Source organism: Podarcis gaigeae (genome assembly GCF_964106915.1).
Source record: "Podarcis gaigeae genome assembly, chromosome: 15".
NCBI lineage: Eukaryota > Metazoa > Chordata > Lepidosauria > Squamata > Lacertidae > Podarcis > Podarcis gaigeae.
Window position 1 is genome coordinate 44,067,173 of NC_139692.1, and position 18,223 is coordinate 44,085,395.

At 49.8% G+C, this 18,223-nt stretch overlaps 1 protein-coding gene across 28 annotated transcripts in view; it reads left to right on the forward strand.

The window, feature by feature from the left end:
- MYO18A (myosin XVIIIA) overlaps positions 1-18,223 on the forward strand; it is a 143,690-nt gene that overhangs the window by 74,525 nt on the left and 50,942 nt on the right. For all 28 annotated transcript variants that reach the window (XM_083714954.1, XM_083714966.1, XM_083714957.1 and 25 more), the window contains 6 exons: positions 4,870-5,011; positions 6,411-6,570; positions 7,809-7,995; positions 9,792-10,029; positions 16,993-17,102; positions 17,847-17,912. In XM_083714954.1, the coding sequence (XP_083571080.1) occupies positions 4,870-5,011; positions 6,411-6,570; positions 7,809-7,995; positions 9,792-10,029; positions 16,993-17,102; positions 17,847-17,912 (903 nt within the window). The remainder of the gene's footprint in view (positions 1-4,869; positions 5,012-6,410; positions 6,571-7,808; positions 7,996-9,791; positions 10,030-16,992; positions 17,103-17,846; positions 17,913-18,223) is intronic.

The window sequence follows — 18,223 nt, forward strand, 5'->3', positions numbered from 1 at the left end:
TTCACCGTGACCCGTTATCTTGGCTCCCCTAACTTAAGCCTTCTGGAGCCATCGTTCTGCTATAACACCCTTCCCTGCAGCTTCTCAGCTTGCAGCATACATTCTCTGGGTTTCAACCACGAGTGGTGGTTGAGGTGGCTGGTCCTGCTTCTGGAGTCGGACTAGGTGGGTTTTGGTCACCTTCTGGGGTGCTTCACTCCTGGTGACCCACGAGGTCTGCTTGCAAGGCTTTGCCCAGTGGGGACAACCGGGTCATTCCATGGACCCCTTCAGTGCCTTCCCCAGCATGGATCCAAGCCCTCGTTTTCCCCTGCTGTTAGCCAAGGGGTGCTGTGCCCAGAGCATGCTGGGGAGGGGAGGATGGGGAGGGCGAGAAAGGGGGTGGGGGGGGCATTTCAAACCTCCTAGCCTGACAGCTGCCACTGAGGGAACCGGCTTCCTGACTGGGAGCTACAATCTTGGCAGAGCATTTATCCTTCCAATTAGCCAACGCTAACGAGGAGAAAGCGCTGGCTCCAGGTAGGGAGACGGCTGTCAGGGTTAGTTAGGGCTTTGCTCTGATCTAGGCAGATCTGACTGGATGAAGGGGGCCAGGAACTCGCTGTGTGTGTTTGTGTGAGGGGGGGGGGCTGGGGAGTTGCAGCGCAGGCGTCACGCATGGGGGGATGGATTTCACGCTGGAATGGGTGCATGGGTGTGAGAGGTGCAGAACCTACCCCATTGCTCCCCCTTCTCCACTTACCCTCTGCAGTTTCTCTCTCCAAGCGCATTTCTCAGCAGCCAAGCTCCTGTGACTGAAAGCAACTTTGGTGTAGGGCAAAAACATTTAAGGAGAATGGCTGTGTGTGTAGCAAGTGGTACATGAGGGGAGGGCCTCCCTGCTTTCGCTGAGAGGGTGTGGGGAAGCATCCCCCCCTTATGTGATCGGAACTGTTCCAGCGTTAAGCACACCTGCCGCTGAGGCATCTGATTTGGGGTCATGGGCAGCTGCCTTATGCAAGGTCAGGCTGTCAGTCTAGCCCAGCATTGTCCGCTTTGACTGGCAGCAGCTCCCCAATGCCTTCTGCTTGGATCCTTTCAATGCGACGTCTCAGGGTTTGAACCTGGTGACTTTTGCAGCTGCTCTCCTGCGGAGCTTTGGAAGCCCCCTCTCCTGGCGTCAGGGTGTCACTGGTCTTCTTTGCCCCACACTGGCCTTTAGGAGATTTTATGGGGTTTGGGGGCTCGATGGGCCCCCTTTGGCCTGACCCAGCAGGCTCCTCATGGGCTCTTGCGAATGTTGCTTTGGTGTTATTTGAAATTGGTACCCAGCTTTTCACCATGTAGAGGTCAAAGCAGCCTACAACAATAAAACATAGACAGTGCAATGGGACTTGCAGCTCTGCAGGGTCTCCCTCCCTCTCCAGCGACCTGAGGAGGGAGCTTTGTTAGGCGGGGAGCAGCGGAAGCGAAGGAAGCCTCTGTTGCTCTCCCGTTTGTCCCGTGTGCCCATAATTTTCCTTTTCCGTTTGCATCTGAGCCAATAAAGGAGTGGGGAGGCGGCGAGGCTTGAAAGTCCCTGCTGCTGCTTGTCATTCTAATGGAGGGGCCTGTTAGCACACAGCAGTGCGGCTGATGAATTTCGTCAGTTTGTGCCGCATTAGGAGGCCAGGAGGGATGTGTCCCCCCCCTTCACTTATCCTCTTGCTCGCGAGTTACTTGCAAACAAAGGAGCTTTCCACGCACGCTTGCAAAAGGTGGGGCTGCTTTTGAAACCACTCCACCATGACTCTCCCAGGAGGGCTGGGGTCACGGACCCACCTTCCTTCTCCCACTGCTCAGATCCTTATTATTATTATTTCCAAATTGATTTCCTAACATTCTTGGTCCCTAAGCACTCCTGGCAAGTTCAAGAGATAATGTTTTTTTAAAAAAACAAATAAATCGTTAAGATGGTAACACACAAACCCTGCTACTTGCAAATCACTGAACACTAAAACTATTGAAAACGGCAACAGTGATATTGGCAATTGAAATAGATCAGCGTGAGGCGGTCTGGAAGAGGGGCGGCCTCTCCTTGCTGTGGATGGGGATGAAAGAGCCCAACATGCAGCAATAAAACTCAACAGTGGAGCTGCACACAGTCCCTCATCAAAGGCACCCGGGTCCAGTCCAATCCCCAGTGGCATCTCCTGGTAGGGCTCAGTTGCTGCCAGTCATTGTAGACAAAGCCAAGCAAGGTGGCTCCATGGCGTGGCTCAGTAGGAGGCAGCTTCCTCTGCTCCTACTTCAGTCAGCCCTTAATCTTACTTCGTTTTAGAGGAGGGACGCCAGCGTGTCTGGCAAGGCTCCTGCTTTGCATGCAGCAGATCCCAGGTTTAATCCTTGTCATCTCTAGCTGGGTCCGGGAATGTCCCCTTTCTGAAACCCTTGGAGAGCCACCATCGTTCTGCCCGGACACTGAGGTCCAGCGCCGAGGGCCTTCTGGCGGTTCCCTCGCTGTGAGAAGCCAAGTTACAGGGAACCAGGCAGAGGGCCTTCTCGGTAGTGGCACCCGACCTGTGGAACACCCTCCCACCAGATGTCAAAGAAAAAAACGACTACCGAACTTTTAGAAGACATCTGAAGGCAGTCCTGTTTAGGGAAGCTTTTAATGTTTAATAGGTTATTGCCAGATGTTATTATTATTGTAGACAGTAGTGAGCTGGATGGACCAATGGTCTGACTCAGTATACATCAGCTTCCTATGTTCCTAAGGGATTCATGAGCCTGGCTCAGGAACAGTATCCTGTTTTATAGGCCAGGAGCCGGCAAGGAAGAGAGAGCTACTGCAGATTGCCCTGAGACAAACCAGTAGGTCCTGATCTCTCCTCTGCCCACTCCTGCTTTAAGGCACTCTCTCCCGCTCTCTCCCTCCCTCTCTTAGGGGTGGAATATAAGCAGTGCAGAGCATGACAACTGTGCCTCTTCAAACCAAAAGTTCTGCTGGTTTCTCTGCCAGCACCTGGGATTTCACTAAGAACTGCCCATTCCCTCCCTCCCTCCCTCCCTCCCTCCCTCCCTCCACCCGCCAGTCTTAACTCATCAGCCACGGAGGCGAGAGATCTCTCCGCCTCTCCCCTTTCAATTAAAAACCAAAGCATCTTGGGATGCCGAGGTCCATGCCTGGCTCAGAAATTTCCACGCTTGTGCCTTGCAATTCCCAGGAGGGCCGTCCTGAATTGCCACTGCCAGCTCCTGCTCGAAGATTCTCCCCACCCACCCTTCTTAAAAACGAAATCAGAATGCATGGGTTTTCTTAATTTGAATGCTATGCTTTGCCATCTAGATTCTGCTTTAGGAACTGAAATAGGCAGATAAGAGAAAGTCCTTCGTGCAGCACGTAGTCAGGCTATGCTGCTTGCTGCAACGGGGGCAGTGATGGCCACCGACCTGGATGGCTTTGAAAGAGGACTCCACAAATTCTTGGAGGGGAAAGGTATCAATGGCTACTAGCCATGGTGGCTATGCTCTGCCTCCATGAATGGAGACAGCAATGCTTCTGAATACCAATTGTTGGAAACTACAGGAGCGAAGAGTGCTCTTGCACCCGGGTCCTGCTCTCAGGCTTCCCTTTGAGGCCTGTGAGAACAAGGTACTGGACCAGGTGGTCCCCGTTTGGACTGATCCAACAGGCTCTTCTTATGAACATAGGAAGTAAAGGGACCCCTGACCATTAGGTCCAGTCGTGGCCGACTCTGGGGTTGCGGCGCTCACCTCACTTTATTGGCCGAGGGAGCCGGCGTACAGCTTCCGGGTCATGTGGCCAGCATGGCTAAGCCGCTTCTGGCAAACCAGAGCAGCGCACAGAAACGCCGTTGACCTTCCCGCCGGAGCGGTACCTATTGATCTACTTGCACTTTGATGTGCTTTTGAACTGCTAGGTGGGTAGGAGCAGGGACTGAGCAACGGGAGCCCACCCTGTCACGGGGATTTTGAACTGCTAGGTGGGCAGGAGCAGGGACCGAGCAACGGGAGCCCACCCTGTCACGGGGATTTGAACCTTCTGATCGGCAAGCCCTAGGCTCTGTGGTTTGACCCACAGCGCCACCCGCATCCTGAACATAGGATGTTACCTTATGCTCAATCAGACCACCAGTTCTTCTAGCTCAGTAGCATCTGCTATGTCTCTCCAGGGTTTCAGGCAGGGGGACATTTCCACCCATCGCGGGTCAAACCTGGGATCCTGCATGCCAAGCAGGGTCCCCCTCTCACTAAGCGATGGCCCTTCCCCTTTTCTCCTGAGTTTGGCAACTTCAGGTACCAAGGGTGGCAGCTGCTGCAGCACTGAAGCCTCTCTGTGTGTGTGTGTGTGTGTGTGTGTGTGTGTGTGTGTGTGTGGAGAGCAGCTGCTCCTCCAATTGCTCCCTGCTGAGTTGCGGGGAGTAATTTTGCTGCTTAAGCCTCCAGATTGAATTTCTACCGAGTAAACGTCTTGTGCGGGAACATTTTACTAGACAATGTGTGTTTCTCCTGTCTCTGGTATTAAGTATTGATTCTTCCTGGGCAAAGTATTTGTTTTTAAAGCTGGAGCCAAGCGCAAGGCTGCCCCCGCCTGCCCCCGGCTTTCACCACTTCATTGCTCCTAGGGCTGGGCTTTCCCAGGCAGGCTTGTGGCAATGTGTGCAGCTTACGCAAGGGGAGGAGGATACCCAGGGTGTGTGTGTGTGTGTGTGTGTGTGTGTGTGTGTGTGTACGCATGGCTAGCAGTACACAGTCCTGCCCCCTCTCGGGCAAGATGCTCCCCCCCGCCCCCTTGCCTCCCTCCCTGTCCTACCACACCCAGCTTTCTTGGTGGAGGTTACAGACCCTAATAACACAGCGGGGGTCTTGGGCGACTCCTACCTGCAGGTCCGCTCCCTGGCCCGGACCGACGAGGCCCGCGGCCTGCTGTGGTTGCTGGAGGAGGAGTCGCTGCAGCCCGGAGGCAACGAGGACACTTTGCTGGAGCGGCTGTTCACCTACTACGGCCCACAGGACGGAGACAAGAAAGGTAAGGCGCAAGGAGGGCTTAGCTGTGATTCCTGCATCGGTGGAGATTGGACTAGATGACCCCTTCCAATTCTACAGTGTTATGATTCTATGAAAAATAATTTAAAACAAGGGCTGTAAAGGGGTGAAATTCTGCCAACTGTCTCAGGAAATGCCTTCTTCCATATGAGCACCGCCCCCCCCTTCAAAAGTAGGAAGATTCAGGACAGGTAAAACAAAGTCCTTCTTCTTCATGCATTGCCTAGCTGAACTATGGAACGTGCTCCTACCAGGAGGCATCGGTGGCCACCAACCTAGATGGCTTTAGAAGAGGATGGGACAAGTTCATGGAGGAGGAGGAGGCTCTCAGTGGCTGCTAGCCAGGATAGCTCTGCTCTGCCTCCACAGTTAGAGGCAGTGATGCTTCTGAATCCCAGTTGCTGGAAACCACAGGAGGGGAGAGGGCTCTTGGGCTCAGGTCCTGCTTGTGGGTTTCTCATTGTGACAACTGATTGGCCCCTGCGAGAAGAGGGGGCTGGACTAGATGGGCCCTTGGCCTGACCCAGCAGGCTCTTCCTAGGTACTTAAAGTGCTTCTCATGGCCATTTGCCTGTTTTATTTTGGAGCCCCTCCAGATGCCCCTTTTATCATGCATTCATGGTTATTTGTGCTCCTGGTGGCATCAAAGCAGTACTATGCCATCCCGTTTATAATTCTCCTTGCTCCTGTGAATCATAGAATTGTAGAGTTGGAAAGCTTTGGGATGGACGTACTGCTTTGTTTCAGCCCTGTAACTTCCTGCTGAAATACTGCAACTTTTAATTCACAAATGTGCTGGTTTATTTTTCATTGTCAGCTTTTGATGCTCCGTAGTTGTGCAAATGCCTCTCTAGGCAGCAATTACGCCGTCACATTGGGGAAGCATCACAGAACAACTAACAAAAGAGGAATGATGTGCAGACAGCCCAGTATAAATCCAACACCACTGCCCTGTTATTGCAACATTGCCCTGCAGTTTGTTTTAAAACTGGTTTTCATGCCATGTTGTAAATTGTTGTCACTGTTGGGATACTGCCAGGGAGACAGAGTCCATCATGGTTTCACGTCGCCTCCGGACGATCCATCGATCTCCCGTAGATACGGAAATATCCGAACAGTCACCGCACCCTGGGACCTTAGGGTGAAGGGTGGGTAATAAATCAAATTAATAATAATGCAGAGGGCACCCACACAAAAACAACCACCACCACCTATTCTGAAGCAAGTGCCCTTAAGCCTACATTTAGTGCGGGGCGTTGGGCAGAGCCCTCTCTGAGTCCTGGACCTACAGCAGTGTCTGATTTTGGGCATACCCAAGCAGGCCAGATGTGAGTGAGGAGCAGTCTGCTTGACAGTTTGTGCCTTGCCTTCTCTCTTTGCAGGGCACAACCCGCTGCTCCGAAGCAGTAGGCCACGGCACTTCTTCCTGGGGCACAGCTATGGTACTAACTGGGTGGAATATGACACCACTGGCTGGCTGAACTATGTCAGGCAGAATCCTGCATCCCAGAACACTTTGACTCTCCTGCAGGAGTCTCAGAAGTAAGTTGCAAGCACATTATCCTCTCTCTCTCTCTCTCTCTCTCTCTCCTTTGCTCACCCCTCTCCCTTCCTCCTTCCCTCCTCTCACCCTTAAAAAATATAATAGTTTTTATTAAAGATTTTCTTGGTTTACAAAAGTATGTGCATTGTCTCATTTTTCAGCTTGTAAAGTCTTTTGTACAGATCAATTACATTTGTTATGAGACAGTAGTGCTTTCTCTCTCCTCCCCAAGTCAGGTATGAAAGGGTTGCAGTTATGGCAAAGCCAAACCCCTGTTTTATTTAACACACCTGTCCACTGGGGAAGCAGGATGCTGTATGCCTGTGCCTCTTAGGAACATAGGAAAGTGCACTTGATCCATCTAGCTCAGTATTGTCCTGACCGGTTAGAGTTGGGGTTAGGGGTTAGGTTTAGGCAGCAGCTCCCCTGAATTTCAGGTAGGGCTCTCTGCCAGCTCTACCTGGAGATGCCTTGGATTGAACCTGGGACCTTACGCTTACAGTGCAGGGGCTCTGCCACTGAGCTCTGGCCTTATCATAAAAATAAAGCAAGGTGTTGTCATGCTGATGAATACAGTGGTATCTCTGGTTGTGGACGGGATCCGTTCCGGAGATCCCGATGTTTCCGCAACCGGAGGGACCACTTCTGTGCATGCGCGCATGGCGGTAGACTGCTTCTGTACATGTGTGTGCAGTGAAACTCAGAAAAATACTTTGCCACATTCACATCCTGAAGGATATGCAACCTGAGGTGTGCGTATCCAGAGGTACTACTGTATAGGAAGCTGCCCTTTGCTGAATCATTTCCTTTGGTCTATTTGGCTCAGTATTGTCCACACGGACTGACGGCGACTGGGTTTCAGGTAGGGAGTCTGTCCCAGTCTAAGAAGAAGTGCTTGTTTCATTCATCACCGCGTGTCTGTATATGTGTTTAACCCCACACTGGTATCTTCATGAAGATGCTGGCCCCAAGCTACTCTTGCCCCTCTCTTTCCCCAGAGCAGGTCTTATTTCCCTTTCCTTTCCTCGCCTAACCCGAAGTGGGGGTGTGTGTCCCTGATTATCTAGTGCTCCCTCTGCTGGTTGGAAGGACAATCGGTGCAGCCTGGAGTCCCCTTCCCCAAAGCAGCTTCATCCCAACGGCCTTGAAGAGAGTTGGGCTGCTAGCTGCTCCTGCTGTTGCGTCCACTCCTCCATCTGGCCGTGGTGCTGATTCCCTCTTCTTCCCGCTTCCTCAGGAAAATAATCAGCAGCCTCTTCGCAGGCCGAGCTGGAACAGGAATGGTGCTGTCTGGGTCCATCGCTGGCCTGGAAGGAGGCTCTCAGCTGGCTTTGCGCAGGGCCACAAGCATGCGGAAGACCTTCACCACGGGCGTGGCAGCCGTGAAGAAGAAGTCAGTCTGCATCCAGATCAAGCTGCAAGTGGTAAGTCCCCGTAGCTGGCCCTGTGGCTGACCAGAAGGAAGCACTGCCTGGTTTTTAGTGTGGCCCAGTACTGGGCTGGCCTTGAAAACGCCGAGAGAATGAAGACGAGCCTTTTGGGGAGAGGTTGGCGGGGATCACTTCTTCCCTGCAGGGCCTGCTTGCCTCAGTATCTGACCGCCTGCTTGTTTTGAGGCAGCCCAGTCCCATGGAAGCATCTGTTCCTAGGAGGGGGCTCAGCAGCTGCATTGGCAGAGGAGATGTCCATTTCCTAGCGCAGGATCAAAAGGGCCTTTCCTCTGCCTTTGCAAGCACTTGTGCTTGTCATTTATTTACTTACTTAGAGCATTGGTATCCTGCTCTTCAGCCAAAACAGCTCCCAGAGCAGCTTACATGCAGCCAGGTAAAACAAGACGGCCCCTGTTCCTGCAGGCTTACAGTCTAAAAAGCATGATATGCAAGGGGAAAGAGGGAGGGATGAGGGATATGAAAATGAAAACTCATAGAATCATAGAATCATAGAGTTGGAAGAGACCACAAGGGCCATCGAGTCCAACCCCCTGCCAAGCAGGAAACACCATCAGAGCACTCCTGACATATGGTTGTCAAGCCTCTGCTTAAAGACCTCCAAAGAAGGAGACTCCACCACACTCCTTGGCAGCAAATTCCACTGTCGAACAGCTCTTACTGTCAGGAAGTTCTTCCTAATGTTTAGGTGGAATCTTCTTTCTTGTAGTTTGGAACCATTGCTCCGTGTCCGCTTCTCTGGAGCAGCAGAAAACAACCTTTCTCCCTCCTCTATGTGACATCCTTTGATATATTTGAACATGGCTATCATATCACCCCTTAACCTCCTCTTCTCCAGGCTAAACATGCCCAGCTCCCTTAGCCGTTCCTCATAAGGCACCGTTTCCAGACCTTTGACCATTTTGGTTGCCCTCCTCTGGACACGTTCCAGTTTGTCAGTGTCCTTCTTGAACTGTGGTGCCCAGAACTGGACACAGTACTCCAGGTGAGGTTTGACCAGAGCAGAATACAGTGGCACTATTACTTCCCTTGATCTAGATGCTATACTCCTATTGATGCAGCCCAGAATTGCATTGGCTTTTTTAGCTGCCGCGTCACACTGTTGGCTCATGTCAAGTTTGTGGTCAACCAAGACTCCTAGATCCTTTTCACATGTACTGCTCTCAAGCCAGGTGTCACCCATCTTGTATTTGTGCCTCTCATTTTATTTGCCCAAGTGCAATACTTTACATTTCTCCCTGTTAAAATTCATCTTGTTTGTTTTGGCCCAGTTCTCTAATCTGTCAAGGTCGTTTTGAAGTGTGATCCTGTCCTCTGGGGTGTTAGCCACCCTTCCCAGTTTGGTGGGAGCATCAATTTCTAACCTATAGTTCCTAGAATGGCCAACAGGCACAGTGCAGGGGCCAGAGGCGCCTGATGGAGCTGGGCTTTTGGCAAGAGCCGATAGAAGGAACCTTCTGCTTCCTATCCCTCCCACTGAGGACGTTTGCTGGAATGGGTGCTTCTGGGCGACAGGAGAGGGAGAGGAGGACTGATGGAGCTGGCCTGTCACAGCAGAGCTGATGCAGTTGCCCCCATACTGGTGGGCTGAGTTTGGCATGATTGCCACCTGACCTGCCACAGCAGATCAGGCTACTCAGAGCACACACAAGCACACTCACAGCCCTCTGCAGATCCCTTTAGCTGGATCCTGGGGTCTGCAGAGAGGGCTGATCCATCCCATCCCAGACACCCTCAACTAATTCTCCCTCCCTTTCCCCTCTTCCCTTCAGGACGCGCTGATCGACACCCTCAAGAAGTCCAAGCTCCACTTTGTGCATTGCTTCCTGCCCAAGGCAGACAGCTGGAGCGGGGACTCCAGAGGGCTGTGCGCGCGGAGAGTGAGCACCAGCGAGCTGGACCTGCACGGGGAGCACTGCGAGGCCGGCCTCATGCAGCTGGACATACCCCTCCTGAGGGCCCAGATCCGGGGCTCCCGCTTCCTCGATGCCCTTCGGATGTACCGCCAAGGTTGGTACCCTGCCCCCCAAAGCAGTTGTGTTGTGATCACCTGCAGGCATGTGCTGTGGAAGCAGGAGGCGTCGCTCTGCCCCTGCCTGTAATGAAGTCCCTGCGTTGTATCCAGTGGAGTGCTAAGTGAACATCGCATCAGGGCAAGGAAGAGCAGGGTATGAATAGCTCCTGGCCAGGATGGCTATGCACTGCCTCCCTAGTCAGAGGCAGCCATGCTTCTGAACACCAGTCCCTGGAAACAGCCGACAGGGAGAGGGCTCTTGTGCTCGAACCCTGCTTGAGGGTTTCTGATTGGGGCATCTGGCTGGCCACTGTGAGAACAGGATGCTGGGCTAGGTGGGGCAGTCGCCTGATCCAGTAGGCTCGGATTATGTTCTATGTGTGCCACAGGATTTCCCCCTTTCTCCTCTCTGCCATGTCCCCCCCCTCCCAGTCTCTTCTAGAGGTTTTCCCTACTCTCTGGAGCTGTTTGGGAAGGGTGCAGGGCACACAGGGGAGAAGGGGAGTCCCTTTGCACAAGTGGAAATTCTTGTGAGTTCCACCCCCTGGATACCCTGAAGTCACATTCTGTTGGGGCTGCAGGGCAGTTCATTCAACTGTGCCTTGCACTGGGGGAGATTTGAAGACACAGTAGGCCACATGCTCATGTGTTTGGATTAGGAAGGCAGAAGGAGAATACCTGGGGCTCACCTGAAAGTTCTCCACTTCCAGCATTCAGTTGGAGTTGTCCCCCGAGAAGCACTTGGAAATCTGTGGGTAGGGCTCTGCGGGACCTGTCATCTTTCCGCAGGGCCTGCAAGACAGAGCTGTTCCACCAGGCCTTTGGTCAGGGCGCAGCCTGACCCCCTCCTCTGGCAACCTACACAGAATTTTGCTTGATGGTTGCCATTAATTTGATTTTAATTAATTTTATAATGAATGTTTTTAGAATGTTGAACTATTTTGACTGTTGTTAGCCGCCCTGAGCCCAGCTTCGGCTGGGGAGAGCGGGATATAAATAAATTATTATTATTATTATTATTATTATTATTATTATTATTATTATTAATTTATTTTCCATCTGATTCAACCCCCGCTGTTGCAGTTTCTTCCTCTTATTAGTCAGGGACCATGTAGTAAACTGGATGATGCACCATAGCCAATCAGGTTTGACTGCGTGAGGGCACAGGTGAGGGCAATGCAAATAAATGTCTGATTTGCAAGGAGTACAGGGAAGCAGAACTGCTCTTTGGCACCTGGAAAAGAAATGCTTTTTCAAACCTGTAGCCCTGACAAACATGCCTTCCCTTGCCTCTGAACTGTGGCTAGTAGTCTATTCCTCCTGCCTTCCTGCTCCTCAAACCACTAGTGGCAGCTTCCGTCCATATCCCCCTCCGCCCCGCCCCTTGGGAAGACCCCAGAACAAGCGCAGTCCTGCACTCAGCCTTCTGAAAGATGTGGGGGGGAATTGGTGTTTATTATTTCAAAACCAGGTTGTTAGTGCTCTGAAGCAAGATCAATGTTTGTGCGCAGCGCCCAAGATCAATGGCCTGGTGGGGGAGGGGAGGAGGCTCTGCTGCTCTGGTCGATGATGCTGATGATTAATTAAGACCTGAAGAATCAACATCGCTATCTCTGCCCATAAATTTAATTGCAATCCGTACACAGTCAATAAGCTGAATCCATTCTAGTTCCCGCTGCCTGCGGGTGGGGTGGGGTGGGGGTGCAGGTGGGCGCGTGCTGCGTCCCAAGCCAGGAGGAGGGGGGAAGCAGTGTGGATGGACCCCTTTTCAACAAGGAGGGACTCGCTGTGCAGGGGAGGAGGGATGGGGAGCTATGGGGCAGCCCTCCACTTTCATTGCAGGCTTTCCTCAGAGGGCTTGGTGCAAACGGAATGGGTCTGTGGGGCTTAACCATCATTCTTTCAGCCCTACAGATCCTCTCGGGTGCTGAGATCTGTGGAAGGGTATTTCCTTCATGCTCCGAGGCTTGGAGGGGGGTGGCCCAGGGGGAAAGGTGGCTCCTCAGCTGTGGGGCTTCCTCCCCACAGAAGTGCCCTGACACCATTGCACAGCTTCTGGAAATCGCTGAAGAGACACCTCTTTACCCTGACTTTTGCCACTTGAGGTGTATGCTTTTAGGACCCATCTTATCTTTATAATTGTAAATTCTTTGTAATTGGTTTTTAATATTGTGTTTTAATGCTGTATCTTGCCATGGGGCCTTACGGCGAAGGGCAGGTCATTAACATGATAATCATCATCATCATAGCAATAACAGCAACAACCCTGGTCCCTTCCTGGTGTCTTTCAGAATGGTGCATTCAGGTTGATTTACGTTCATGATGGTATCAGGGCAATTATCCACTATCCCGCTTTCAGTGGTGTTTGTGCCTGCAGGCTTTTGGGGGCATCCATACTGCTTCATTGCCAATCCACGCTCACCCTGTACCTTCCTGCTGGAATCCTGTGACATTTAATGCCCAAAGTGCACCGGCTTATTTTCTGTTGCACAATAGTTGTGTGAGCGTCCCTCCAGATGCCAATAGCACTGGAGAAACGTTGCAGAGCTACTAATAAAGCAGAATGCGGAATGCACACCTACCACTATTGACACTTTCGTTGTGTCAGTGACGCGTTGCAGAATCTCCCTGCAGAGCCTCTACCAGTCTGGAATGCAGCTCCTGTCTGTCTGCTGCAATGCAAGATGAGGCCATAACTCATCCCCCACTCATTGAGTTGAAGGGAGATTTTTTTTGGGGGGTGGGAAGGAATCTTTGCACATAGCTTTGACTTTAGTAAACAATATACAGTTCGTTCTTAAACCGAAACCGTTCTTAAACCAAGGCGTGCGTTCCCTAATGAGGCCTCCTGCCGCCCGTGCCCTTCCACCATTTGGCTTCCATTCTTAGACAGAGGTAAAGTTCGCAAACCGGGACACTACTTCTGGTTTTGCGGAGTTCATAAATCCAATACAGTGGTACCTCCGGTTACATACGCTTCAGGTTACAGACGCTTCAGGTTACAGACTCTGCTAACCCAGAAATATTACCTTGTGTTAAGAACTTTGCTTCAGGATGAGAACAGAAATCACCCAGCAGCATTAGCTAAAGCGGTGCTTCAGGTTAAGAACAGTTTCAGGTTTAGAATACTCATCGCAAAGTATTGGAAGACACAAGATTTACCCACCTGGGAAGAATGGCAGATGAAGTGGATGGACTACATGGAACTGGCGGAAATGACTGGCAGAATCCGAGACCAGGGAGAAGAGTCGGTAGAAGAAGATTGGAGGAAATTTAAAGATTATTTACAGAAACATTGTAAAATTAAGGAATGTTAGAAGGATGCTGGAATGAAGTTATGTGGTTTTAGCAGTAATGTTATAGAATTAAGTGAAATTGGATTAAGAATAGGTGAGAATGTAAAGATACAATATATTAAGATAAATTATTAAGATAAAAGCAAAAATGGAAAGGATTTGCTGAAATAATTAACTGAATTAGAATACAAAAAAGGAAGGTGTGAGGAGGTCAGGGAAACAAGTAAATGAAAGATAAGATATGGAAAGATTGATTTGTTTTTAATTGTTTTTATTTTTCTTTGTATTTTGTATTTTCTGTTTTTTTTCATTTTTATTTTTGTAATTCTTTGAAACTTTAATAAATATTATTTTTTTTTAAAAAGAACAGTTTCAGGTTTAGAATGGATCTCTGGAACAAATTAAGTTCTTAACCCGAGGTACCACTGTAGTTCGTAAACAGGGCTGTTCTTAAACCGAGGTACCACTGTAGTTTTAAAACTTAGTGCATCTGCAGCAGCACAACCGGGCCCCTTCCTCTGCCCCAGCTGCAAGAGAGCATGTCCTCTCTCTCTGCCTGAGCTCCCCCGGAGAGTCACTGCCGGTCAGAGTAGGCAAAACAGGGCTTAGATGAACACATCTGGCCTAGTGTAAGGCATCTTCCCATTGCTCTTCCCTCCCCGCTTCTGGGGAACCATTTGTTTTTCTTGCGCACTCAAGCTTTTATCTCCCCTGGAGATCCGAGCCCTAATCCAGTGTTTAGACTCTTAACTGCGAGATGAGAAGTTTGCTGAGGTGCCGCTTGCGAATGTCGTTCTGTTTCTAAACAAGCTCTGCACCCCTGGACGGTTGCCTCCTGCAAGGCTCAGTTCTGGGGGTGTTGCGTGTCATCAAACGCCGCCGCACCTTGCGGGCTGAAGCTTCTCCCCCCATCCCAGAGAGCTGCTGCACAACCAAAGATGGCAATTGACACGCTGAGCGCCGTCTTATAGCGAGGCCTTTGGGGAGGGGTGGGTCGTTCTCCTGCTCTGTGTCTCAAATGACTCCCTGGCTGATCTCAGCATGCCAGCCAAGTTTTTCCATGCCAGGGGGAGCCTCCTCTCCCTCCTCATGGCCATATTTGGAATTTGAGCGTGGGGCGGACCAATCCTCTGTCAGTCTACTGGTTTTGGGTTGAATGGGAGCTGCAGGGAAGTTAGCAAGCAAAGGCCTGGTCACCCAGCTCCTTCCTTCATGTTGGTGTGTGTTTGTGTTTTACCCTCAGCATTTGGTGCTGTCAGAGGCATATACGTTCCTTTTTAAATGTGGAGATGTGCATTCTGGTTTGCACTGTAGGCTGCCGTGTGTTTACTAAAGCCACAGAATCATGGAATTGTAGAGATGTGAGGGGAACTCCAAGGGTCATCTACTCCAACCCCCTGCAATGCGGAAGAGTTTGGGTGATGCCTATTTTGTCCTCTGTGCATCTCTCTCTCTCTCTCTCTCTCTCTCTCTCTCTGTGTGTGTGTGTGTGTGTGTACTAGAATAATAGAAGTGTCAAGTTGGAAGGGACCTCACCTAGTATAACCCTCCTGCTATGCAGAAATCGCAACGTGAAAATCCCGGACAGGTGGCCATCTGACCTCTCTTCAAAAATCTCCAATGAATCATAGTAGAGCTGGGAGGGGGAAACTCCAGGGGTCCAACCCCATGCAGTGCAGGAGGAATAGTTTAAAATTCCTGAACAGATGACCACCTCCAGTGAAGGAGAGTCCACCACTTTCCAAGAGAGCCCGTTCCGTTGTCGGGCGGCTCTTGCCATTGGGAAATTCCTCCTACATTTCAGTTGGAATCTCCTTTAAGAATGTAAGAACCATGACTGGCAGAATCCGAGACCTGGGAGAAGAGTTGGTGGAAGAAGATTGGAATAAATTTAAAGACTATCTGCAGAAACACTGTAAAATTAATGAATGTTAAAATGATGTTGGATTGAAAATAAGTGGCATTAGCAACAAAGTTAATAAGAATACGCAAAAATGAATTGATAATGGATGAAAATATAGAGTTATAATATGTTAAGATATAGAGTTAAGATAAATGAAAGAGGGTAAGGATTTGCTGCTTTGATTATCTAAATGGGAATACAAAAAGGGGAGGTGTGAGGAGGTCAAGGAAACAAGCTAATGAGTTTAAAGTTATAAAAAATGGATTTGTTTTTAATTCTTTCTTATCTATTCGTTTTTTGTTTTTTGTATTTTTATTTTTATTCTTCCTTTTTTATGTATTTTTGTATGTTTTCTTTTTTATCTTTTTCTTTTCATGTTTTTTTTTGTATTTTGTAAATCTATGTCTTTGTAAAATCTCAATAAATATTCTATAAAAAAAAGCAAGTAAGAACCTTCTGGATCAGGCCCACCTAGTGGAGCCTCCTCCTCCTCCTCTCACAGCGGCCAGCCAGAGGCCTGTGGTCAACCCTCACATGCGCCCTCTGCCCTCCCGCAATCCCCAGCGACTGGCACTTGGAAGCATCATTGCCCCTAGCTGTGGAGGCAGCGCATCGTCATCATGGCCAGAAGCCATTGATAATTTGACTCCCGTCGGTTCGGGTCGTACCCTCTGGAGCAGCAGAAAACAAGCTTGCTGCATCTTCCATGTGACAGCCCTTCAGATATTTGAAAAAGCCTTTTTTCAAAAAGCCGCAGGAGAATGTTTTTGGCAGAAAATCCCTGTGGCTTTGTTTTCTTGCGTTGTGCTGAAGTTGTAGTTCCTTTTGTGCATCTTCATGAAAGGTGGGGAGGCTTGTTGTTTCCCGTTGATATGGTTATTAGCAGGGCAACAACATTTAACCATTTTTTTTTAAAGTGTTGGCTTTTCTGTATTTCTAATTTTGTGATGTTTTAACACATTTTTTTAAAAAAGAAGCTGGTAGTATGTATCAAAGTCTTTGAAGAAGCCACAAGAGAATCTTTTGGCAGAGAATTCCTGTTGCTTCTTTTCATGTTTGTGCTTGAAAAACAAAACTTATAATTGGGCAGTAGATGGCATGCAAATATCTCCAAAGGGAGCCCAGAGAGAAAATTGAGAACAAAATAGTAAGATAATACAGACAGCAGTTAAAACCAGCAGAATAAAAACTTCATAAAACAATTGGCCATAAAACCTGGATAAATAAAGATGTATTGATGTGTTCTAAGACGATACCGGCTGTGACACACAAACACATCACAAACAGAATATTATTCTGTGCTTCAGAGAAATTGCTGTTTTTGAAACCTGTATGTACTTTTAAAACTTGTATGATTAACCTACAGCCGACAGCCATGAATTCGTATAGTGGGGCCTCTATGTACAGAAGCAGTTTACCTTAGTCTACCAGCTATTAGATGCAAACAGCATGCTGTCATCTTCGTCCTCTGTTTGTGATCATCTGTCTTCTTCCTACTGCTAGAAGCCACTAATAGCCTCTGTGAATTTCTCTAATCTTCTCATCCAAGTTGGTTGCCGTCACTGCCTCCTGTGGGAGGGAGTTCCATAGGTTAATGCACTATGGGGAGACGTTTATTTTGTATAGTCCCGGATCTTCATACATTCCTCTCCACTGGAGGACCCTGAGTTCTAGTATCATTTCCCCCGCCCCGTGCTCTTCTCCCCATTCCAGCCATGCTCCATTAATGCCCCTCTCTGCTTCTGTGCCGCTCCCCACAGGCTACCCCGACCACATGGTATTTGCGGAGTTCCGGCGGCGCTTTGACGTCCTGGCCCCTCACCTGACCAAGAAGCACGGGCGCAATTACATCGTCACAGATGAGAGACGGGTATGTAGGCTATTGAAGCTGCGAAGAGGGGGCGGCTGCATGTGCAATGGACAGTCAGGAAACGGGCCCAGAACTCTTTGGGCACTAACAGGGTCCTGTGCGGCCTGTCTAGGGGTGGGGAGCAGCGCAGCTACATCGGAAGCTGCCTTCCAGCAAACACTTGAAACACCAATATACATTCTAAATAGATGCCCAGTGGTACATCATTTTATTAAAAGTTCCCTTTACGATCATAACATAATGTAAATTTAAACCTCTTGGTCCACAGATGTTCCCACTGCTCTGTCTGTATATTATAACCAAACTTTTTTGCTCGTTTAATCAGTTGTTCTTGTTTTTTTAAAAAAGCAGCATACAATTTTTACGAAATTGTTATTACTAATTAAATTTGTATACCGCCCTTCATCCGTAGATCTCAGGACAGTTCATGAAATAAAAATAGAATATAGAAACACAAAATACACAAGGAAACAAGAACAAAACCAAAACAGGAAACTGTCTTGTATAAAACCAAACTGTTCGGCTATCCAGACCAGTGTTGTCTACACTGACTGGCAGAGGGCTCCACTGGGTTTCGGTTAGCAGCCTCTGCCAGCCACACCTGGAGCTGCCCTTGATCTGCATGGAAAGCCGGCATTCTGCAGCTGGTCTCCAGTTATTGGCTGCACTTCCCAGCATGCCCTCTGCTTATGTGGTTGCTGGTGCCTGATGCGCCTTTCTCTCCCTCCCCACCCCCCTTCCTAGGCTGTGGAGGAGCTCCTGGAGTCGCTGGAACTGGAGAAGAGCAGCTTCCACATGGGCCTGAGCCGGGTAAGACCAACCTCTGTGCCTTCAGGGAGGGGCCTGTCTCTTCACTCGGCGGGGGGGGGGGTTGGAGAAAGGTCTGGGGCCAGGCTGTGAACGGTGGGCTGTGTCCTCTCCAGGTGGGAGGGTTGGGAAGGGGGGTCTGGAGAAATCCGATTGTGCTGTGGGCAAAGGCAGACTTCTTTGCAAGGCCCTAGAATCAGTTGATGCTCAGAGCCTGCAGAGAAGCATAGGGCAGGTGAACTTGGCTTGGCTGGAACAAGCCTTAAAGGCTGAGTCGAAAGGACGGGGGGGGGGGGGCTCATCAGGCCCCTTGG